Source organism: Panonychus citri, unplaced genomic scaffold (assembly GCF_014898815.1).
Source record: "Panonychus citri isolate SS breed McGregor unplaced genomic scaffold, ASM1489881v1 Contig00095, whole genome shotgun sequence".
NCBI lineage: Eukaryota > Metazoa > Arthropoda > Arachnida > Trombidiformes > Tetranychidae > Panonychus > Panonychus citri.
Window position 1 is genome coordinate 1360172 of NW_026515500.1, and position 24211 is coordinate 1384382.

At 30.3% G+C, this 24211-nt stretch overlaps 3 protein-coding genes across 4 annotated transcripts; 2 read left to right on the forward strand and 1 right to left on the reverse strand.

Annotated features, from left to right (window-relative positions):
• The first annotated feature begins 4773 nt into the window (after window positions 1-4773).
• On the forward strand, window positions 4774-9056 carry LOC128388020 (protein ECT2-like). The gene is made up of 8 exons (XM_053347357.1): window positions 4774-4974; window positions 5104-5283; window positions 5371-5454; window positions 5620-5727; window positions 5827-6031; window positions 6159-7252; window positions 7350-7536; window positions 7653-9056. The coding sequence occupies exons 1-8, from the start codon at window positions 4903-4905 to the stop codon at window positions 8003-8005; spliced, it is 2283 nt and encodes a 760-aa protein (XP_053203332.1). The 5' UTR covers window positions 4774-4902; the 3' UTR covers window positions 8006-9056.
• Window positions 9057-9093: 37 nt separating this feature from the next.
• LOC128388019 (relaxin receptor 1-like) lies at window positions 9094-20407 on the reverse strand. The gene is made up of 14 exons (XM_053347356.1): window positions 18921-20407; window positions 17101-17232; window positions 15856-15963; window positions 15189-15309; window positions 14173-14316; window positions 13931-14002; window positions 13357-13431; window positions 12898-12963; window positions 12730-12798; window positions 12343-12486; window positions 12008-12151; window positions 11691-11920; window positions 10257-10889; window positions 9094-9885 (listed from the first exon to the last, which is right to left on the reverse strand). Exons 1-14 carry the CDS (start codon window positions 19171-19173, stop codon window positions 9509-9511), a joined length of 2568 nt encoding a protein of 855 aa, XP_053203331.1. The 5' UTR covers window positions 19174-20407; the 3' UTR covers window positions 9094-9508.
• A 1118-nt stretch (window positions 20408-21525) lies between these two features.
• Window positions 21526-23605, forward strand: LOC128388024 (calcium and integrin-binding family member 3-like). Of its 2 annotated transcripts, XM_053347365.1 has the most exons (6): window positions 21914-22050; window positions 22596-22707; window positions 22777-22811; window positions 22897-23014; window positions 23088-23235; window positions 23323-23605. In XM_053347365.1, exons 2-6 carry the CDS (start codon window positions 22657-22659, stop codon window positions 23538-23540), a joined length of 570 nt encoding a protein of 189 aa, XP_053203340.1. In that variant the 5' UTR covers window positions 21914-22050; window positions 22596-22656; the 3' UTR covers window positions 23541-23605. The 2 variants fall into 2 exon arrangements, with proteins under 2 accessions (XP_053203339.1, XP_053203340.1); XM_053347364.1 differs by lacking the exon at window positions 22777-22811 and having other exon boundaries at window positions 21526-22050.
• The last annotated feature ends 606 nt before the right edge of the window (window positions 23606-24211 follow it).

Sequence of the window (24211 nt, forward strand, 5' to 3'; positions counted from 1 at the left end):
AAGAATAATAAAAGCGGTTGACTACTTTGATATTCCATACTGCAATCGTTGTCATGGACTTGATCACTGGCGCAAATCATGCAACAAACAAGATATTTGCAGCAATTGCGCTGAACCCCACACAGAAAAGTATTGTGAGAACAGACAATTCAGCAAATGTGCATCATGTTTGAATGAAGGCCATAAACCAGGAACCACTGATTGTCCAGCTTTCTTGAGAAAAATGGAAATAGAAACTGGGAAATCAGCATATGAGTATCAATACATAATGAAGTAATTGCTTTATTATTGTTCATGTTATAAAACTTGAGCTTTCTAATTTTCCATTTGATTGATTATAAATCAAAATAATTTTTCTTTTCACTTTCGTACATTTTGAATGCCAATTCTGTAAGGCAAATTTCTGAATTTATAATAATAATATGAATAATAAAAATAAATAGATTTGTTCTTTGAAAATCTAAACAGATAATAATTGTCGAGTAATTGCTGACAAAACGATATTGAATAATACAAATTGAATAATAAATCACTGATTTAAAGGGAAATAACCACGATTAGGGTGATTGCCTAAAATAGTAAGTCGAAGATCGATCCTTGGATCAGAGAAATTATTATTTCTTGTGACGAGATTTAAATCACCATTTTGTGGGGCATCTTGAATAAAATCAATGAAATTTTCGAACTGGAATACAGACATATGACTGATATAAAGCAATTCCACTTGATTACTATCGAGATGAAACTCCTGAGCGATTTTGTTGACAGCGTCAACGCTGCTAATGTCAGCGGGTAAATCGATGGAATGAAATCCATTTATTGATCTAAAGTTAATGGAAATAACATTCTCGTGGTTAATAATAACAGGTAACCGAAGTTGATTCACTGAAGTCACTTGATTTCTTAACCGACCCAAAGGTTGGAGAATCAGATTATTATTATTATTATTCACAACACGAGCGGGAGGCAATCCTTGTGAACATGAAATAATATGAGCCAAATAACCGTCCATACCAAAGCTTTGAGCACAGAAATTACACTTAATAAGAAGCTTGTTGAACTCCATTCGCTCAAATAGCGATGGTTTCCGGAAATATGGATGATTAAAATCCACTACACAATTTGGATAAAATGGACAACTGGTCTCAGTGAGTCCACGTCTATTTACTCTTTTATAAACGGGGTTATTAATACGAGTAGGTAAACATGTCGAACAATAAAACTTTTGACAAAAGACTTGATTGTAACCTCCGTCATGTATTTGTGGTCGAACGGCCAAATTTTTACAAATTCCACAGGTTAACAAATTTAGATGATAACTGCCACTAACCTGGTCGATTTTTATTATTGAAACCATGACTAAAAAAAAAAAAAAAAAATAAAAAGAATTAGAATTTCTTGATTTATAAACAATTAGAAAAATTGACAAATTTTACAAATAAAATAGCTTTTGAAATTAATTTTCTTTTTGAAGAAAATAGCTAATTAAAATTTCGAATTAATAATAAGAGAGGGCGCTGAATGTAGAAATTAATAAAACGTGTAAATCACATTTTCGAATATTTAATAACAATAGCTTACTGATCAATCAATCTATTATTATTTATAATGTCATTAATTAAAATAAATCAACTAAATGTTAATAAATCTTTTGTACTAACTGAATTAATGGTGAACAAAACGCTATCATTGGAAAAGACAATAACAATAATAAATGAGCCGAATCAAAGATTTCTGGGACAAAACATTCAACTGGTCAACTTAATCACGAATAATAGAACGGCTATTGTGTACTCACCAGACCTCAAATTAGTTAAATGTTGGAAAATATTAAGTGACACAATTATCATCATTATACACAGTAACAATCGAAAAGTGAAAATAATTGGTACTTATGTTCCAGATAAGCAACACCGTCAGTGGTTAAAATTTGCTGAACATGTGGATACAACACCATTATTATTGACTGGAGATGTAAATTACAATCACTGTTTATGGTCGCCTAAAGATGGTAAAAGACAAATAGAAATTGATTCTTTCATCACAAACAATCGAGTTAAATCTGTCTTTGATAGCAACTCGATTCCTACATTTCAACGTTCAAATGTAACATCATGGATTGATGTGATGTTATATCGGGATCTGAAAGTTAAAGATGGAAAAATAATTAATATTAATAATAATGATCATAACCTGCTACAATGTTCTGTAATAATAAGTCACATAAGTCAGCGAATACCTAGAAGATTAATGATTATATCATGGAAACTAAAAATCCTTCCAATGGGCAAAAGAAAGCTTGATAAACATCATTCACTTTTCAAAAATTGTCAGCGAATCATCACCTTTCCAAATTCACATGGTAAATGGATCAATGGATCAAAACAACATCTATTTAACAAAACTAATAGAGAAGAAAGAAGAAGACAGATGACGAATAATAAGAATAGTCAGAGTAAGATAGTTGAGATGAACTCCACTCAATGTTGGAAACATTTAAACAACAATATACTCACAAGTAAGACATTCATGTTCACATCGGAAAATATAGAGTCCAGTTATGTTGAATCGGTCAATGAACAGTTGTCAACATTTACGACAAGAAAACCATGTTACAGAGATGAACAAGCTGAACATGAATATGGTGGATTAAAACCGTTAGAGCGGTTATTATTAATGAGAAAGGTAACTGGCAGCTCGCTTGATGCAGATGATTTTACGTTGGGTACCTGGAGAAAATTCTTTCAACACAATCATTTAAAAATCATCAAAATAATAAATGAAATTTTCTGTTGGGGTTATATACCTGAAAATGTTCGAATATTTGGAGTTGGTCTGGTTCCGAAGTCGGATAATAAAACCATTCGAATAGTGAAGGCGCCTAATTATCTATTGAAAATAATAGATAAATTATTAGCAAATAGACTTCAAACTCTACTGCCTAAACTTATCGACGTTGATTCGCAATATGCTTACACCAAGACAATATCGAGACAGAAATTATTATTCGACCTTGTATACAAGTTAAAAATGAAAGAAAAAATAATTGTGTCCATTGATATGTCAAAAGCTTTTGATAAAGTGGATCTGACATTAGCATTGAGTCGCATCTCGACACATGATAAACAATTAGCTTCACTTCTACGTACAATCTCAGCAAGGCGATGGTTACGATGGAATTGGGGAAAAAGGATATACTGGCGGATGGAAGAAGGAGCAACACCACAAGGAAGTTCGAGCGGCCCCCTGTTGTTTATTATTGCGGCTGATGCAATAATAAAGAGTCTGAGAAGAGTGGGAATAAAAATATTAGGATTTGCTGACGATATGTACATATTAGTGGAGAAACAAAGTGAAATTGAACCGATTATGGACATGGTGAAAACAGAATTCGCAAGAATTAATTTGCAGATAAATAATGGAAAAACAGTTATTTATGACATGAAAAGTAAAGCGGAACTAAAAATGTTAGGCTTTCGTGTCCAGTCAAAATTTACAAAGAAGCAAATGGAGCTGAACATGAATGAACTAGCTGTCAAAGCCATCGGCCGATTTCAAAAATCAAGTATGCAGCTACGTTACCTGAAGCTGGTATATGCCAGGCTAATAATAAACAGTATTATTATACCGACAATGTTAAATATTGGCTTTGACTGGCTTACTCATCCCTCGTGGTTAGAAAATGGAATTGCAGTTCAAAAGCAAATGCATCTCATCTTCGCAAGATTTTTTGGACTGAGAGGATCAAACAAATGGTCACTAAAACTGGCATATCAAACAATAACAATAATCGAGATCCAGCTTAAATGGTTAATAGATTGGGATTTGGAATGGAACCAAGGCGATCTCTGGAAAAAGAAATTTGGACAACAACAAGTGAAATTAATACCAAAAGCTCCTTTTGGTTATCATGAATTTATTATTTCAAGATCACTTACCAATTGTAACTGTGAGAAGCCGTTAATATCAATTGACCTTCGAAATGGTATACTGTGTATGGAGCTAGAAAACCAAACCGTACAAATAATAATTGGGAAACAACGATCAGAAACTGTCATGAAGATAAAAGCGTTTGCTATTATTATTAAATTGGCTCATAATAATAATATAACACATATACCTATTGATAGAAAATTATGGGAACCAATTTTCAGATTCGAATCACCAGGATCAAGAGACGTTGTTGGAATCATATATGCACATCACCGAAATGATTTGGAATTTTGTGTCAAACATTGGCAAAGAAAACAAATTACAAATGGTCAAATGGTCCCAATACCTTGGATATCGAGATTAGAGAAAAAGGAGAAAATGGAAAGAGTGGTAAATGAAATAATAAGAAACATGAGAAATCAAGATATAGAAAATCCAGACAGAATAGTTAACCCGAAAATGAATACGGATCGATTTTATTACTCACCCATAAGCTCAATTTTCTGGTTTAGAAAATTAACAAAAATAAACTCTTATTATTGTTGTGGTCAAAGAGTGAAAAACTGGCTTAAACACTGCCTAGAAAATAAAGATCATATTGAAGACGTGGTGGGAACACAGATAACGTGGTCATGGAACTTGGAAGATAAGGACATAAATTCAAGAAGAAAAATGAAATATTTAATAATAATAATTGATAAAATTTGTAAAATTCAAAATGATGTGAAAAACTGTAATTGGATAATGTTGTAACCCAAAAGGCTGCGAAGCCTGGGGAGTAGTTTATGAACTACTCGATAACAAAGCCACGTCTTTGTTATTATGTGAGCAACATCACAATAAAATTTTCTCCCGCGGAATGAACGTTATTTTGTAATCTTGAATTTGGATCAACCTTGAATTGATTTAACTGTTTTGTCTGATTTTCTGATTAATTTGTTGTTTATTTTTAATTGTTTATAATTATCCATGAATATGAATGGACAATTTATTTTAGTAATTGGTCCATGTCTAAGTGACACTTTGGTAAAGGATTTAGTGGTAAGGAGAATTAACCTAAATACTTATCAACTTGAAATCCATTTTCTTTTTTTTTTCTTTTTTCTTTTTTTTTCTTTTTGTTCTCTCATTTAATTTATATTTGTATTTGTTTTTCTGTTAATTTCCTAGGAACGTGATATTGCCTACAAAAAGGCCACTAATTATGAAATTTATGACAATGAAGAAAATCAACATCTATATGTTGTTAAAGATTTTGCTGGAATTTATTTTGATAAATTGAGAGAAGCGAAAAAATTTATCTATGGGTTAACGGCTTTGAAACAAACCTTATTTGGTACCCAAATTATGGTAATTACTTTTTCAATGTTATTCTTATTTACTACTAAGTTTTGATTTTCTAATTTTCTAATTTTCTTTTCTTATCCTCTTCTTTAGACATTACCCAAACATCCTCTTCACAATTTTTCAATGTCTAAAGTTTGCATGGCAATGAGCAAAGTGACCGACCGTTTTTTAGCTGTAAGTTTTCATTGACACTCTTCACTTTTTATCACCTCAATTTATTTTTCAAGTACCATTGATTTAGATTATATAATTTATTCTCTTTCCACCCTTGATTTCTTTTTCTTTTTCTTTTCTTTTTCTTTGCTTTTTCTCTCTTTCTCTCTCAATTTCTATCCATAGAAACGTCATTTAGACATGGTTCATTTTATGGGTGGTTCTTGTCGTAAACTGATTGAAAGTAAAGTTAAATTTCTTGTCGCTTATGGATCTGGTGGTGATAAATATCGGGTAAGATGAGAGTTTTTCACAATTTAGAATCTCTATGTTACTTTAAACCGACGTAAAGACTTTAATCTTTGTTGATTCGTTTTCTTTTTGTTTTGTTAGACTGCAAGCAATACTGATATTTCAATTATGAGCCCTGGTTGGATTGATTATTGTTGGGAACAACGATTCTATGTTGACTTTGATGCAACTGATTCGGAAATTGTTGAAAAATATCGTTTAAAGCCGTTTGAATTTCTACATTTATCCTTTGTTAAATTTCCTCCTGATGAATTGAAAAAAATGGAAGAGTTAACAGTTTGTAATGGTAAGTTAATCGTAGCTATTTAATTATATTCTTATTTTTATTTATTCTTATTTTTTTTGAATACATGTTTTACTTTATACTTAAACACTTTTGTTTCTTCTTAAAAATTTGTGATAACTTTGAATAGGTGGTAATGTTGTGCAACCAGAGGATCCAAGATGTACTCACATAGTGATTTATGCAATTTCTGGTGAAAAAGATCCTGATCTTATTCTGGAACCAACCAATGAATTTGTAAATGTTGTTTATGAAGAATGGTTTTGGACATCACTTCAAATCCGATTACGGGCTGAAGAATCAGCAGCTGATCATGCATACCCATGGATCAATAATCATCTATCAATATTGGAAAGAACTCATAGAATGTCAGGAATTCTCAGTCCAAATTTGGATTATACGCGAGCTGACATGTCGGAAATGTCAATTTCAGACGCAATGGCCACTCCAATAATAACCCATAAATCTAAGCGAAGATTAATTTGTGAGGAGCTTATTGAAACTGAAGAGAATTACATAGAGATTTTGGAGGCTCTTGTTGACGGGATTCAGCGTGAGATTGCAAATTCAAAGCTGTTAGATGAAGGACAAGTTCGAATTATCTTCGGAAAGTTACCTGAAATTCTGAAATCTCATCAATTACTCTGTAGTGATTTAAAATTGATAACAGCCAAATGGAAGGAGTCAACTGCCATCTCTTCAATTTCCAAAGTGTTTATTGAATATGCACCAAAATTATTAGAAAAGTATCCACCTTATGTCAACTCATTAGACTCTGGTAGAGAAATAATTGAAAAATCTCGTAAAGATGAACGTTTCTTTGCTCTTCTCAAAAAGTGTGAAAGTCGACCAGAATGTAAACGAGCCAGTTTAACCGATCTACTTTCCCGTCCATTCCAAAGGTTATTTCATGTTAGAAATCTTCTCCAGAGACTCATGGATGATCTTAAAGAATCTTCACCAGATTCTGAGCAACTTTCTCTTGCTCTTGAAGAAATGGACAAAACTCTTCAAGCGATCAACGAAAAGAAACGAACAACCGAAAGTCATCTTGCTCAATTCGCTGAATTAAGTAAAATAAAAGATTTACCACTTGAACTAATTTCTGCCACAAATCGGATTAACGGTCAAGTTAATGCTCGTAAATTGAGGCTCATTGATGGTAAATTAGTGCCTTGTACCAGCATGTTGATAACGTTATTCCTGTTAAATGACGTTCTAGAGGTGAGATTGATTATCGATTAATTTTATGAAATTTAGCGTTAATCGTCAATTACAATTCAATTTGTTTCATGTTACCTTTTTTATTTCTTTCCATCAGATCTGTAAAAGAAGATCAGTTAAGCGATCGCCATCATTTTCTCGATCATCTCTTACTGGTAGAGCGAGTGTTCAACGTTCTGGTTCATACTCAGGCTCAAGGGACGATCTTAGAAAACCTTATCGACACATTGGGAAAGTTGAATACAGTTCTGTTAAAGCAATCGAAAGCTTTAAATCATGTTCAGGTAACAATACGTTTTTCTCAACAACATTGAGCGACAATTTTTCAGTTCAAGTTGAAAAGGAAAAACAATTGATATGTTATGTAACTTTTTTTCTTTTTTTTCAATCAATTTTTCAGGATATGAAAGTTTATTCATACTTATATTACGTCCTCAGGATGGAATGGACAAAGAGGATTCAGGAGCTTTTCGATATTTACCTTTTTGGGTTGAAGACGAAAACCAAGGTCACGCTAAAGGTTGTGATAATTTCATTAACCTTCTCGCTAGATTATTGTTTGAATGTGGTCAAAGTTCAAGAGAAATAGTTCACAAGAAAAGTGACCCACCAAGTGTTGATCTTCGATATTCTGAGAAATTTTTCTCCGCCTCATCTCGAGGGAAATCGAAAACAATGTCATTCCGATTTGCCAAACGTTTTAAAATGGAATCAATGAAAGGAACAATTTCACCTCTTGTCACCAAACAGTAAACCAGGCGAAGTAAAAGAAAATACCAAATGATGAATCAAATTAATTACACAAAGTGTTAAACCAAATCAAAGATACACAATCACAAGCCACAGTCACAACTTTCTTCTTTCCACCAAAATTGATTCACCATGATCAGAATCACAACTCTGCATCTCTCTCATTTCCACCAACATACTTATTTTCCATCTTCCTCTTTTTCATCCTTAAACTTTTTTTACATTTATATTAATATTTACACTAGAATGAGCTCTCCCTCTCTTCATCTCTCTCTCTCTCTCTCTATCTCTCTTATATATATAACCTCTTGTATTTATTTTTTTAACCTTATCACTTTCCACTTCCTACCTTCTCTCACCTTTGAATTGTGAATGATAAACTTGAAACCATTTCTTCAATCATTGAAAGGTTTTTACATCATCATCACTCTGAAAAGAAGAAGCAACTCAAATTGGATTGATTGACCATTTATCATCCTTTTTGCCTCTTTAGTTTTTTTTAACTAACATACACCAAAAAAAAATCTGAAACTGATATATATCATTTTCATCATTCCATTCACCTCTTTCTCTCTCACTCACTCTCTTTCTCTTTCTCTCTTTTTTTCTATTCACTATGTCAATCAACTTAATCATTTTGCCATTTCATGTTATTTTCTTGTCTTTTTCTTATTGACGATTTTTTTTGTAAACATTTTTTTTGTTGGTATCACATTAGAAAGCAAAAAATGAAATTGAAACAATTTACTATCACAAATATTGTCCAATTACAATCAAATTGTTGATCAAGGGAATCAACTTTAGATCCTGTCATTCCAATAATTACTAATATTTTTCTCTTCTTTGTAAATTCTAAAACATAATATCCGGAAGTGGAAGACAAATGAAGTATACCCTTTAAGTTGTAAGAACAATTCAACAAACAAACAATCAACTAATTCTAATTATGTAATAATCTAATTGTAATGTTATTAATTATTTTTCTATTCCCTAATGAAAGTGTGTAGATATACAAGGAAAAGGGTCTTTTACCCAATTACCTAATTTTAATCAATGTTTAATCAACCCAAAGATAATTTAATTATCTTCAATTTTTTTATATATATTATTTTTTAATTATAATCAATATTTAACATCTCAGAATCAGCATGAAATCAGAATTAAAGTTTTTCGTTATTTTAAAAAAAAACAAAACGAAAGGTTCAAGTTACGAAAACGTCAAAGTCGAGGTACAAAGTTACACTTTTTACAAAATCTTAAGTCGCTGATTGATCAGAGTGGATGGTGGGAGGCTGAAGAGGTGGGATTGGGACATGATGTATAATAATCACAGAATTACATGTATATTTATATATAAATATAAGATACAAGGTGATACCAAAACAACAGGTAAAAACAAAGAGGAAAAACAATTGAACAACATTGAAGTTTTTGCCGGAAGGTTAAAATGATTGATTCTGTTTTCTGTTGATTGATAATATTGAACTTTTCTTTGTTTTTGTTTCTCTATTTAGTTGATTTATTGTTCATTTTATTCAATTCTTTCTCGTTTGTCAATCCATTGGTGTTGATTATTCCATTGGTTTTAGTGGTAAGTGAATTAACTGCAGCCATTGAGAGAACCGAACAATTAGATGATCGAGTATGATCAAGGGAACTGTTTGTTCCGTTAGATGGAACCGAGGAAGAGTAATGATCGCGACAACCTCGATCTGAGTTTGAATTCTTATAGCCGATCATTGGACCTAAATATCTTCGAGCTTGCCGAATATATTTATTGGCCTTTCGACGGAAACCAGTTGGAGCCGCAATCGTATATATCATTGGATTCAAGGCACTGTTAATGGGCAATATGAATACCACCAACCAAGCGTATACCTTTGCTGGAGAAGGGTATTCATTGAATATACATTAATATATTAGAGAAATTAATTATTGAAAAGGAGAAAGTTTTTCAGATAATTAATATTTGAAAATCCCTAAGGGGAATTAGATTGATAATATTAAATTAACCAACTTTCTTCATCATTGATTTGACTCTTATGAGTTATTGTTAACTGTTTATGAACTAAATTGTCATTTAATTGTTTCCACTGTTTAAACAATTAATTTCCATACTAATTATAACTTGTATTCCCTAAGTGTTTCAATTGAGCAGTTTAATTTTACTTTTTGGATAATTAGATGTGTTTAATTTGTCTCATGTTGAAAGTTTTAGATTAACTTGAGATTAATGGATTAGTTTAATACTTACGAGATATATAGATGTAAGTAAATGATACGATTTTGATTGAAACAATTGGAACCCAACAGAGACAATCAGTTACCACTATGCAAAAGAAACGAAAGGCAAGAATCACATCTTCATGTTCATCTTTACCCAATAATGCAGGTCGAGTTAATCGTCGATCACGTTTGATTATGAGAAATAATCGAGTGTATAAACCGATGATGATCACGATTACTGGTAAATTGATGCCAAGAAAGATGAACGTTGAAAATTGCCAGCCAAACATGAAGGGATCTTCAAGATGGAGCGGGAAACAAACGCCATTCGAAGCATAGTAAAGCGGATCTTCCGGATCAGACCAATATAATATGGGGAAAACTGAGATCGCCAATGAAATTATCCAGATAATAAGTAATATGGTCGCTGTCCAACGAAGGGTAACAAGACGACAGGTCATTGTTATACTTCGATATCTTTCAATTGTTATCATGAGAACGATGAAAATTGAAAGTTCAGATGAAAGAGTGGCCAGGAAACCGCAGAAATTGCATTTCCATGAGTGCATCCATTGTAGAGCATAATTATTGTACTTTTCTCGAAATGCTTGATCGTACGAACCGATAACAACCAGATAAAGTCCCATCATCAGATCAGCAACTGAACAATCAAAATGGATAAATAATTGTTAATAGTCTGGTTCGGAAGTTCAATTTTCATCGATAAGCTTTAATTTAGATCATTTTTTATCCTCTTTCGAAATTGATTCAATTCTTTTCTCAGATTTAAGATGAACTTTTTTCTTCATTTTTGAAATTCGATAAATTTTTAAAATTAGAAAATAAGTCATGATAAAAGTTCAGCTGCCTCATGTTTCCATTGTGATATTATTCATGGAAACTGAACAACTAATAATATCTATCAACACTCTCTCATGTATTTTCTTACAATTCTTACCCACTCGAATGTAAGTTACTAAGAATTCACATATTGTTCATGATACATAAAAAGAATGAAAGAAAAAAGTTCTTGAAGAAAAGCAAAAAAAAATTCGATCATGTATCTTTTTCTCTAATAGTTTCTCGATAGTTGTTATTATGTTTTTCTTTGTTTTCATTTCATTTGTTCGTACTAAAAGTCTGTTTTAATATTCGAAGAAACTCGAAAAAAATCGAAACAAAGTAAAATTGTATTATTACTTTGAAAGGAAAATTTTGTAATCGAACTGAATCTGAGAGGAGAAAAGTTCATAATTTGAAACCAATAGAAATCAATAGAATTGAACAATGAACAAATTTCATGGGCAATTTGGCTCATTAAAATTGTAGAAGTAAAAAAAGTTAATCACAAAAAGAGACCATTAAAATTGTCAGGGAATTAAACTTATCGAGATTCGTTAATCATCAATTATTCAATTTCCATGGTCTCTCTTTTAGATTTAGAATTGAACTGATCACTTACTCGCCAAATTTTTAACCAAAAGTGAAAGTGATTGATGCTCTTTCTTGGCTAACGATCTCCAGACGAGAACCAGTGTGTTACCTGCACAGGTAATTCCGGCCACGATCCAGACAAACATTCTCAGAATCGGATAGAGAAGTAAATGTTTCACCGAAGAGACTCCGTCACTGAAAGGTCGGCAAACACGGACTCGAGGAGCGTACATACAATATCTGAACTTGGAAAAGTATCTAATTCATTTTGAAAGAGAGAAAAAGGGAATGAAAAGAATCGAAATTGTATAAAAAAAAGAAGAGAAAAATTGGAAAAATTCTTACACATGACGAAGGTTAAAGGTTCGATTAAAGTGATCTGGGTGAATATTTCGTATCTCGATTCCTGTCAAGTCAATTGATTGTAACTCTCGTGACTCTTTGAAAACATGTCGAGGTAAAGTTGTCAATGGATTGTAACTTAAATTCCTATTAATCAAAAAATCATGGAAAATCAGTTAGATTTTATATTACCAGAACTTTAGTACATTCGATAACCACGATGAGCAAAAACTTTCGATATATTTTTCTACTAGAGTGTTGTCATTTTTCAAGAATAATCTACCATGATTACATGATTATCGTTCGTTGAATTGGAATAATAATTTAATTGGAATTACAATTTTCTCAAATCTCGAAGATTGTGAAAAGTTGTCACATCAATGGAATCGATTTGATTAAGAGGAACCTCCAAGTGAATTAACCTCTTATTAAAGTGGAATGCATCAGCTGGTAATCTCTTCAGTTTATTAGAACTTAAATTTCTGTTGAAGAAAAACAAAATCGATATAAAAACAATAATTTAAAATTCTTTTTCCTCCTCACTAGATGGAGACACAATTTTCATATTCGCAACTTTCCAACAAACTTTTCCCTTGTTTTAATCTAATAAATTAATTAATCGATAATCAAATTAGCTAATTATCTTTCTATTAATGGAAATTAGATTGTTGCAGAAAAAGCAAATTGATCAATGAAATTATGGTTGATACGAAAAAGTTACTTACAGTATTTCAAGATGATCGAGATTTTGAAAAATTGATTGAATTTCAGTTAATTGATTGTTACTCAAATCACTGGATTAGATGATGATTAGTTGATTGTTTGGAATAGAAAGAGAAACAAATACAATTGATTATCTGTTAATGATTAACAATAATTCATGTCTTACACACATCCATCTTAATGAATTGAGATGAGGAAAGATTCCTATGGATCGCAATTGATTGAATTCCAAGTATCTGAAACAAATCAAAATTAAAGAAACAATTTAATATTTATCACGATTAACTTAATTGTCTCTATTAACAAAATGTAAATAAAAAAAGAGAGACAAATCAACGAAAAACTTTCATTGGCAATAATTAGATTCCATCATGAGCTCAGTCATCAATTTAGTTGCCTGACAATTAGTGATATTAATTATCGTATATATGTAATATATTATGAGACAATTAAAATTAATTAAAGTATATTTGGTGTTTATCTTAATTTTGATCAATTGATTTTCGGAATTAATTTTTATCACTCCCTGGTTATGATTCTGGTTCTGATCCTGAATTTCTGGATTCAGAATTGGGAGATTTGAAAAGATTTGAGAGCAGAATGAATTTTTTTTCAAATAATCAACTTACAGGGTCTCGAGTTTTGACAATCCTTTGAATAAAAGAGCAGCATCTATTGTCTCCAGCCGATTTGTATGAAGTTCCCTGGATAATCATGAAATAAAAAGTAATGATCAGATTTAATGAACTTTCATATTATTGTAACATGAAGAGACATCATCATTATCATGAGAGATAAAGTTTTTTCAATAGATTCATTAATAAAGGTGTAAATTATAATAACAATCAACACACAATCTTATGATAATAATATAAAGTTCATCGGCCTGGTAGATATAATTTCATCATGAAATGCTGGTGACATGATTAAAAAGATTGACATGAAATCAAATGAATCAAATTGATAATTGAAAGGAAAACATGAAGATAAAAAATCAAATCAAAATCTATCATGAAATTCATTATTTTCATCATGATAATGATAAAATGTTTCGATTTTGTTATTGTTCAAGTACGATTAGAACTTTTCTTTCTCGATCCATCCTCCCATCGAACTTGTTATCTTACAAAATTACATGAAAATCTCATGATGTTGAATAATAATGGAAAAATTCCAACTAATTAAATTACATATAGTACTCACAAGAATTTAAGATTAGTTAATTTGTGGAAAGCATTTTCATCGATATGATTAATCTGATTTCCAATGAGGTATCTGAATAAAAGATAGAGATAATCATAGATTATAATATAAACCTCATGAAATTTAAATTGTAATCATAATGAGATAACATGATTACCATCATGATCGTTACTTAATCTAATCATGGGAAAGTTCATGATGTAACATTGAATTCGCCATGAAATTATCGTATATATACTTACAGTCTTTTCAAATGAATTAAGTTCTCAAATGTTGTTGATTCAATTGTTGTTAGTTGATTATTTTTCAATGAAAGTGTTGTCAAGTTTTGATATTTGGAAAGTATATCAGAATCAATTGCCTCAATAGAACCATTGTCCAGATTTCTGTAAATTTCAATTACCAGAATAAGATGGATAATATTAATAACGATTATCATGATAAATGATGAGATAAATTTACTGAGAAATCGTTGAAGCTTAAAGATAATATTCAAGTTTGTTAACCTTTTCAGATGAAGTTTTTTTTTCAACGATACATTTATGATCTTATATTCATCTGGTCAGTTCAGATTGACCTTAACTTTATCGATAATGATACTAGCATAATATTATTAATATCAATTGTTAATCCATCACAAAATAACCGTAAATAAGTTTCCATCAAATATTAGTTTGATTGTCAGTTTTATCATCATCGTCATTATTATTATCATGTTACTTAGATTATGTATGATGAAAATGAGATGACCATAAAGATTGGTCAAAGATTCATAACAAACAATGAAGATAATAGATTTGATTATTATCCTTTCTTATTATGTGTATATGATCAATATAAAATATGAAGAAAAAGTTAATCTGATTGGTGTCATTAATCAAAACGCGATATTTTTAATATGAAAATGGTCAATTTTCATCAATGGTCATCCTTAAGATTGACCAGCAAACTCAACGGACTCTGAAAATGTTACAAGATGATGACGAGTAAAGGTAAATGATTGGAAACCGATCAAGTAATTAACTAATTCTGTATACTGAACAATAATCAACTCCAATCAACTATAACTTATCATCTTTTGTATATTATCATCAATGGTCATCATCAATATGATTTATTGCCAAAGGGTCATTGGTATCATCGGTTTAATTTGTTTTTTTTTGCTTCTGTGCTTTTATATTACATTTGATTTTGTCAGATTTTGATTAATTGCAATTGTAACTTTTCAACATATTGTTGATTTAGTTGATTAACTTACAGAACTGTTATAGTTAACGATAGATTATCAGGTATCTGGTTGAAATTATGGTTCGGACACAAGATTCGAGTACTATCATTGAGGATACATGGACAGACACTTTGATAGATGTCACTTAAAGCTGAAAAGGAAAAGAAGAAAAAAAAGATTCACAAAGAGATACAAAAAAAGTTCCATTTCTTTTCACCATGGAATTGAATAACATCAATGGCGAAGAAAAAAACAAGAAGCTCAAGTTCATTGATCTAAATTGGGAGTATAAATGTTGCGATATTTTTTTATTCTTCTATAAAATTTGATTCGTTGATAACTTAACCCTTATCAAGATTTAGAATCCTCTAGTAACATTATCATGAAATCTGAAATTTCTGCTGTTCAGAATGAGCTATGAGTTATTACATGGAAGTGCCTCTGAATTACTGATCAATTTAATCACAAATTATGATCAAGGTTTTCAGATTTATCAATATTATCCTTTTGATTGATAAATTGGATGACAATTGATTGTTAATCCAAAACTCTGATGAAAATACTATCGGGTGTGTTTCATATATGAACATGAGCTTAAATTGTTACACTGATTTGATTGATGTTAATTGTAACTTATGAAAAATTTGACAGAAAGGTGAGTAGATTTGTTTTTTAGTTTATCGTAATTGTTACTTACTACAATTGTTATGAATAAATTGTGGCTGAGATTTAATTGTTACATTGAGATATTTCATCTTGTCCGCTTGATTAGCAAAATGTTGATCAAGAGCTCCATAGAGATCATCTAGAGTTAAATGGTTAAGAAATGAAAGTTAATTGCTATCAGTTGTTCACGAACATGATATTAACTTGATGGAGAAATTTTCACCAAAGTGAATTATGTTCAGTGAGAGATTATTCAGTTCGATGAGGGTGAAATTATCGGTCAGAAATCTCATCAGTCATCATTCATCAATTTTCATTTTCGACAAAAAAATTTCATCATAATCTTTCAATCGGTCATCTTTTACTCCTTTTCAATAGTCTCCATGTAAAACTAATAATAATCATCTATTAATATTATCATATGAAAGCACTAAATGAGTCTCAGGCTTTTAATCAATTGATTATTTATCAATAATAATACAGATATGAGAGAGAATCGATTTGAGTGCTAATTGTCAATCTGTGATTATTGATTAATGTCCATTCATTATTTTTTTTTATTGTGGTCATCGGACTTGACTAAATGAAAAGAGAGCTGAAAGTTGCTCATGAAATTTCATCTTCTAATCATCCAGGGAAATAAATCATTCTTGATCATGTTGTTGAGATAATATCATGGGGATCGTATTTAGCATCAGGTAAATTAGTAATTAGCTGGTAATTAATAGTTTGATTCCAAAATTATCCAATAAAATGTATTGAATTTAATTTTCTCAACGATGAATTTGTCAAGTCGATATGTTGACTGCAAGATCAGTTTGAGCAAAGTTCAGGATGGAATTGAGTTGATCAGATTCTCATGTAATACTTACCTGGATGAACAAGGTGATTTTGTTATTAGTTGAGACTCAAATTTCTGATCTCTCAAGTGAATTAAGGTTAAGTAAATAAATTGCTTCAAGAGGAAACGGATGTCAGGTCTAAATGAATTTAGAGACAGAGAGGTTTATCCCAAGATGATTATATCAATCATGAATTGAGAGGAAATGAGAGATTCCTGAATATAATGATATCTACTATTAAATCACCAAGTATCAATAGTATTAGTAATCTGATCAGTTGACAATTAACGTCAAATCAATCGGATCAACGTGATAGACACTTTAAACTGCATCTAACTAACCAAATAATACACTTGGAACTGAGTAGATTTTTCAACTTTCTCCATCAACAATCAATTTAATTTACTAATTGTTTCAATTAGCATGGTACTTACGACATTCCTCTTCGTCCTCACCATTAGGACAATCAGCAATTTTATTACATTGATAATCACGATTCAGACAGATTACTTGATTATCCTCATCAAATGATTGATAACATGGGAAATCATAGATATTTGCACAAGCTAATCAGTGGATTAAAAAAAATTGTTGATTAGTTGATTGAAAATAATAATAAAATTGTTCATCAATGGACAAAAATATTGCATCATTATTGGTTTAATTTGGTTGGTTAGCAATTAATCAAATTAGATTGACAATTGATTTTGATCAACATGAAACAGATAAATTGTTATATCATGTCTCATATATCAAATTGCCAACCTTGACATTGTATTGACAATTAACAGGTAAAAAAACAAAACAAATCAATCAGCAATTAAATATTCTCAACAATTTAATTGTAAAAACAATTTTAACTAATTACAGCAAACAATGGTACAAATGAGGTTAAATTAATTGTGTCTCAATGTAAGTTTCAATAATGATACTAATTAATAACCATTCATCAGCATGATGAAGTTTCAATGAATGAAAAAAAATTTAAATTCACACAATCAACAATCAATTAATTATCTTTGAATACATTTAATTATCACCACAATGGCGCTTGTATAATATTCAAAAGTAATTAAATTTGTCAGGTCATTGTGCTTAATTGTGATCAGGGAAATGGTTGATTAGTTAATTAGTTTTGATGATAAATCAAAATATTCTTTTCATCTTCTTTTTTTACAATTTTGTTTACAATTTTTACCGTTATATTGGATAATTGAAATGGAAAAGAAAAAAAAATTTCTCTTCTCTTTATTTCTCTTTACGATTCTTTTTTTCATCATTTTCATTTAATTTCTTCCTCTCATCTTTTAATTTCTCCCTTTAATTGTTTATCATAAAAAGTTTCAATAATTATACAATCGCTGAATCACAACAATTTAAAACAATCAATCACCAACACCCACAATCACCCAACCCACCATGAGGAAGAGTAGGTCACCTAAATAATAATTTTCTATCATAAACATTGTGATTAGGCTAATGGTGAATTAACAACAATCAAGTTAATCCATTAGTTGATATTTACTAATCTTTATAACCATCAAGTTAATCATCTTAATTATCTAATTTTCTAATCACTTGGATAAGTTTAGTGGTGAAACTTAAAAGTTTCATTGAATACAAAGTGGTGAGTATCTGTTGATTGAGAAGTTAATTTTATTTTTATCTCTGATAAATTATCAACACGAAGAGCATGATAATTATGATGATAACTATCATGATGATGATGATCTGGATATTTTTGAAAAATTCAACAGGCAACAAATCATATTATCACCAATGGTTTAACATCAATGGTAAAATGAGCTAATAACATAATCTGAATGAACTTTTCAATATTTTCCTGAGGAAATTTAGATTGATGATTATAATGTAATCAAATTAACAAGTTACTTCCTGATAATAATACTAATAATTATAATGATAAGTATTCAATAATCATGTAAGATAAAAGTGAAGATGAACAAAGTTTTCAATTCCTGAAACAAAATGATGAATTTCATGATGATAAATGGCTTTTAAATGACATGTTGATATTAACCATGAAAAAGTAAATAAACAATATTGAAACTTACTGAGTTAATTGAACTAATCTGTAAATCAACCAAAATATGTAATAAGTTAATTGTTTCTCATTGGATTGAATATCTCAAGTTTCAGTAAAATTCATCATCTTCATGATAATCAGATGCAAATTTCATGTCAATTGATTGTTAACTGTTAAACTTTCAATGTGTTCATTGTAATTACTTACCTAATGTTGTTGATTCATTTGATTTTTTAGATGACGATGATGGTGATGATAATGTTTCATGTGAATTATTGTGATTAACTGTTGATTCTGGTGAATCAGATGAATCTGAGAAAGGATCAAAATTATATTCACTGTATTGCCTTTCAATTTTAGCAACATCTTCACCAAACAATAATAGTAAAGGTAATAGGAAAACCGTTGCAAATATTGCAACAAGTGACAATATTGTGCAAATTTGATTCAAAGTCATCATGTGAACACCATGTAAACCCTTTAATTATTCAATACGAATCATTAATTATACATGAAACTGAACAAAAAAAATTGAAACACTTAATCACAACAATCAACACAAACACAGGAAAAGGTGATAAGTAGGAAAGTGTAGTAATTATGATGAGAAATGATAACAGACTAGGAAATGAAACTTATCTGAATAACATTGAAATTCAATTGGCACTTTCATGTAATAATTGTGATTAAGATGATGAAGATTAGGATCTCGGTGGGTGATATTGATTAAGTGGTGTGGAAATGTTAACATAGAATCAGAAATAAGCAAATTAGATCATGACGGATGACGATTGGTGAAATTTAATTTGATTTGGTTTGATTTTCTTGTTTTGCTTTGCAGGTTGATTGTTGGTGATTAATTTAACTGTTATTCAATTGATGGTTTCCTATTCCAATGGGTTAATATATTAATTTGAATGGTAAATGTTGATTATCAATGGTAATCAAGTGTCATTGTGGTACAACAACATTATCATCATGATCATCATGTAATATAATTAGTTTTGTATTCAAATCATGAGATGATCAATTTGATTGATATTAAAATTTTTGTAACTTTTGTTGTTATCTTGATTGTTGATGTTAACAAATGTTAAATTATGATTGATTAAATAGTAATAATTAATGATTTTAACAAAAGTAATCAAAGTTATCAGGTTTCGGTTGGTTGTTGTTGGTTTTATTTCAATATTCATGATGATGATGATGATGATGATGATGAGAGGTGATGAGTAAGGATTCAGAACTTTTTTTTCACTTTAATTGTTGACAATTAACTGAGCACAAATTGTGAGTCTGTTTAACCAACAGTTGAGTGTAATTAATGAGTAGATGAGCAAACAATCAAATGAGCACTTTGTAACATTTTAATTATAATGAATGAAAGATAAATTAAACTTTGATTAATTAATTAACTTGATCTTGATTTGGTTACGTTGTTGTTGTTATATTAATAGTTGGTAAAGTTAACCTTTTATCAATCAACAATTATCATAGTTTTGATGATAATCATCATTGGGTTTCAATTGATTACAAGGAGGAGGGAAAGCAAGATTTGATTACATTGATTATGGATAAACTCAAGGGATGATTACTAATTGTTTTTCGTTGGTTAATTAGTTGGTGATAAAGTTCATTCAAACTGATTAAGTAACTTAGAAAAGTTTGAAAAGTGAAAACATGAGAACATGATAACAGAGCAACTCAATGGAAACTAATGATCATCCAGTGATGAAGAGAGAAGATGAAGAGAGAGAGAGAGAGAGTAAGGGGAGATATTGTATCATGAAGTGAGAGTGTCGATGATGATGATGAAGAGTTATCACCTTTTGTATTAAGATGATGAAGAGGAAATGATGAGAAGGTGATGATCCACATTGAGAGAAGTTAAAATCAACTAGTAATCAGTTGATCAACGATGGAAATCATTTCAAAGATTAACACAATTTCTGTCCTTTGGAACTTTTTTTTTGCTTCTCCTTCTCGTGTCTCTTCAATCTCTCTATGATGTGTACATGCTAACATATGAAAGAAATAATAATAATAATATTTTTCGAATCAAAGAAAAAAAAAGTTCCACAGAGAGAATAAAAGAATCAGGGAATTGACCTTATCTAATATGTTTCTCTTATGTAACTTATCATCTTGTCAGAATTTTTCTTCATCTCTTTTTAACTCTTTCTCTTAACTCACCATTTTAAGAATCTGTTGATTCCTTTCATGATGATCAACAGCAAGTTTCAAAGAAAAACTCAAAGATTCATGAGATTATCTCAAGTTCTAAGAAAAATCAAAAGAATCACTTATAAATAATATCTATTGACTTGATCTATTCTTCGCCTTTGTTGTAAAAGTTTGTTAATGAGTTGATTTATAATGATGAGGATGGAAAAAGTTGATAATCAGTATCATGATGACGGTGATGATGATGAGGCATAAAAAATCACAGTTAAGAGATTTAAATAATGAGGTCATTGGTTTTAGTTGTTAGGTAATGGTAACTGAGTCTATTAGCAAACCTTAGGTTTGATTAACATGGTTAATTTGATTGAATCTAATGCAACTGTTATTGTTCAATTGTGTGTTTCTATTATTAAGGTTCAATTTGATTCTCATTTAATTAGGTTAACAGCCTGATGCAAGGTTGATCTCTATTAGTATTATTATTTACAATTAATGATCAACTTGAAAAGATGAGAGATTTAGGAAAATTAAGTAATCATTGGTCAACAACTGAGGTCAATTTCCAGTCTCTCTTGTTAAATATAATCCCCCAGAGTTTATTCAATGAATTGGAAAATTTTTAATTTCCATTAAATTGTTCATCGATTGTTGATTGATTGGATCAATTTGAAGAGAGCATGTAAATATATTTAAGGTCTCGTAGGTCAATGGTCATCTTTTTAATGTCAAAGTTTTCTTTATGATGGATTATGTTTATGTAAATGTCCTGTTTATGGTAATTGTGATTTATTGAAGGTGGACAATAATCAATACATGGTGGGTGTTTTAACTTTGGATAAACAGGGAAATGATGATTCCAATTTCAACTAAGTCATGAGATTCAACTCCACCCTTGAATTTACTTTGAACATCAATAGATGGCGAGAAAATTTCATGATGTTTTCCACCGAGAGTGAGAGGAAGATGAGAGGATGATTCAAGTTCTGGTCCTCGATGGAAGTAATCATTTACTATCAATGGGATATTATCAACATCAGAACTTGGGAAGATTTTGATTCATGGGTGAGAAATTCATTCAACTTTGAACCACTTGGAATCGAAATCGCTTCGAGGTATTTTCATGGGATCATTAGCAAGAATCAAAGGACAAAAGGTATTTACTTTTCTTTTTCTTTATTCTTTTTCATCCTCATCATTTTTTTAGTTTCTTTTTCTCTTCTTATTGCCATTTCATCCAATTTCCACCTATCATGAGTAACATTTTTATCGATCCAGAACAAAAGGAGGAACAGTTTTCTTTTTCGTGGTAAACTGTTATATCCTTTCAGGGGATAAATTCAATGTTCACTCGAGATTAATTTTACTCATGAGATTTTCTCTTTGTAATTGTTTACAAACTGTGGTCACAATTAACTTCTAATGAAGTTGTTGTTTATGTTATCATGTTTCGAATTCAGTTCATTTAATAAATGGAAAAAGATGACACTTTGAAATTTAGATTAACTTTCACTCACTAATCTTCACTCTCTCGAACTCATCATCTTGTTTATCTTTCGTGTTCATCATCATTGGATGAAGATTATCTTCAATTTCTTTACATCATTTTAACTTGTTCATCCTCATTCTTTGTCCATTTGTTATTTCAGCATTTGGATTGACTAACATTCCTTTTTTTCTTGATTTTCTCTTTATAATTAGTTAATCACTTCTTCGTTTGTCTGATTGGTTCGAGTTTTGAGTTGAACAATTTCGTCCAATTATGGGCAACAAAGTGGTCACATTTACTGATGAGCAATTGGAAAACTATCAAGTAAGTAATTCGATCCAAAATTAACTAATCGAATCAAGGTAATTAAGATTCTCGTTTAAACTTTCAAAGGATTGTACATTTTTCACAAGGAAGGAAATATTAACGTAAGAGTAAAGTTGATTAACTTACTGTTAATTGTTTACACTAATTGTGACTGTTTTCTTATCATTCTGTTTATTTAACCATCAGAATCTTTAAACGGTATCGAGAATTAGATCCAAAAGTTGTTCCTCAGGTTATGACTGGAGATGAAGCTCAAACAATTACTTTGCCTATGGCGAAATTTGAGAAAATGTCAGAATTGAAGGTAATTATTGAAGTTCTAATCAAACTGTTCAAGAAATTCTAACTCATTATGTTGTTATGTTTTCTTTTTCAAGGAAAATCCTTTTCGAAATCGAATATGTAAAGTTTTTTCTCACGATGGTTCAGGTAATATGACGTTCGATGATTTTCTCGATATGCTTTCGGTTTTCAGCGAAAGTGCTCCAAGAGATGTAAAAGTCTATTATGCATTCAAAATCTATGGTAAATAAAAATGAATTGATTTCTTTCGATATTTAATACAATCGATTTCGAGTTCGATTATTAATATTATCTTATATCTACCAACAGATTACGATGATGATCATTTCATCTCAGGTAAAGACATTGAACAAACAGCAATCGCTTTAACCAAGAATCAATTAGGACCTGAGGAGATTTCGGTGGTTCGAGAAAAAGTTCTGGAAGAAACTGATAACGATCAAGATGATAAAATATCTTTCGCTGAATTTCAACATGTTATTTCTCGAGCTCCTGATTTTCTCAGTACATTTCATGTTAGAATCTGAAACAACTTTAATAATCAATCTAATGGACTCAAACGGAAACAAATAAATTCATTAATTGAAACATTGATTCGCATCCAAAAGTTTAATTAATCTAATAACTTCTCTCTCTCTCTCTCTCTCTCTCTCTCTCTCTCTCTCTGTAATACTTTTATGATAATCATCTTGAATTTAAATCAATAGCACAATTAATTAAAATTTTACACTATCATGATTTTATAATTAACTTTTGTTTAGATGAAATACTTTAAACAATAATTTTCATTGATTAAAGTTATTAAATTTTAATCAGAGGTGATGGTGCATTTAAGGAGTACAGTTTAACTTTCAATTGCTGGATAATAATGATGATAATCAAGAGGAATCCTTAGTTTAATGTACAATTGTATTAATAACATCAATTTCCATTAGTAAATTGTATCGTAAATATATCATCATGATGAACAATCAATAAATGGCGGGTATTTCAACTCTCTCCTCTGGGAAATTTGGGTTATCACGCAGAGAGAGAGAGAGAGAGAGAGAGAGAGAGAGATTTTCCTCTCTATCCAGAACTTTATTTCCCCTGAGTAATATTATTCATTACAAATGAACATCAATAGATGGCGATTCATTCTCAATTCATGATACCACCGAGAGTGAGTTGGAGGGAGGATATTTGTTCATGGGAAAAA

Excerpts from the sequence above, each read along its gene's own strand:
- LOC128388020 (XM_053347357.1), top strand. The coding sequence starts at position 4,903 with ATGAATATGAATGGACAATTTATTTTAGTAATTGGTCCATGTCTAAGT. Across the intron at positions 4,975-5,103 it reads CTTTGGTAAAGGATTTAGTG|GAACGTGATATTGCCTACAA; the intron begins GTAAGGAGAATT and ends TTAATTTCCTAG. Across the intron at positions 5,284-5,370 it reads TATTTGGTACCCAAATTATG|ACATTACCCAAACATCCTCT; the intron begins GTAATTACTTTT and ends CCTCTTCTTTAG.
- LOC128388019 (XM_053347356.1), bottom strand. The coding sequence starts at position 19,173 with ATGATGACTTTGAATCAAATTTGCACAATATTGTCACTTGTTGCAATA. Across the intron at positions 13,432-13,930 it reads TTAACTAATCTTAAATTCTT|GGAACTTCATACAAATCGGC; the intron begins GTGAGTACTATA and ends ATGATTATCCAG. Across the intron at positions 11,921-12,007 it reads ACCTTTAACCTTCGTCATGT|ATACTTTTCCAAGTTCAGAT; the intron begins GTAAGAATTTTT and ends AAAATGAATTAG.
- LOC128388024 (XM_053347364.1), top strand. The coding sequence starts at position 21,891 with ATGGAAGTAATCATTTACTATCAATGGGATATTATCAACATCAGAACT. Across the intron at positions 22,708-22,896 it reads AGCAATTGGAAAACTATCAA|AATCTTTAAACGGTATCGAG; the intron begins GTAAGTAATTCG and ends TTTAACCATCAG. Across the intron at positions 23,015-23,087 it reads AGAAAATGTCAGAATTGAAG|GAAAATCCTTTTCGAAATCG; the intron begins GTAATTATTGAA and ends TTCTTTTTCAAG.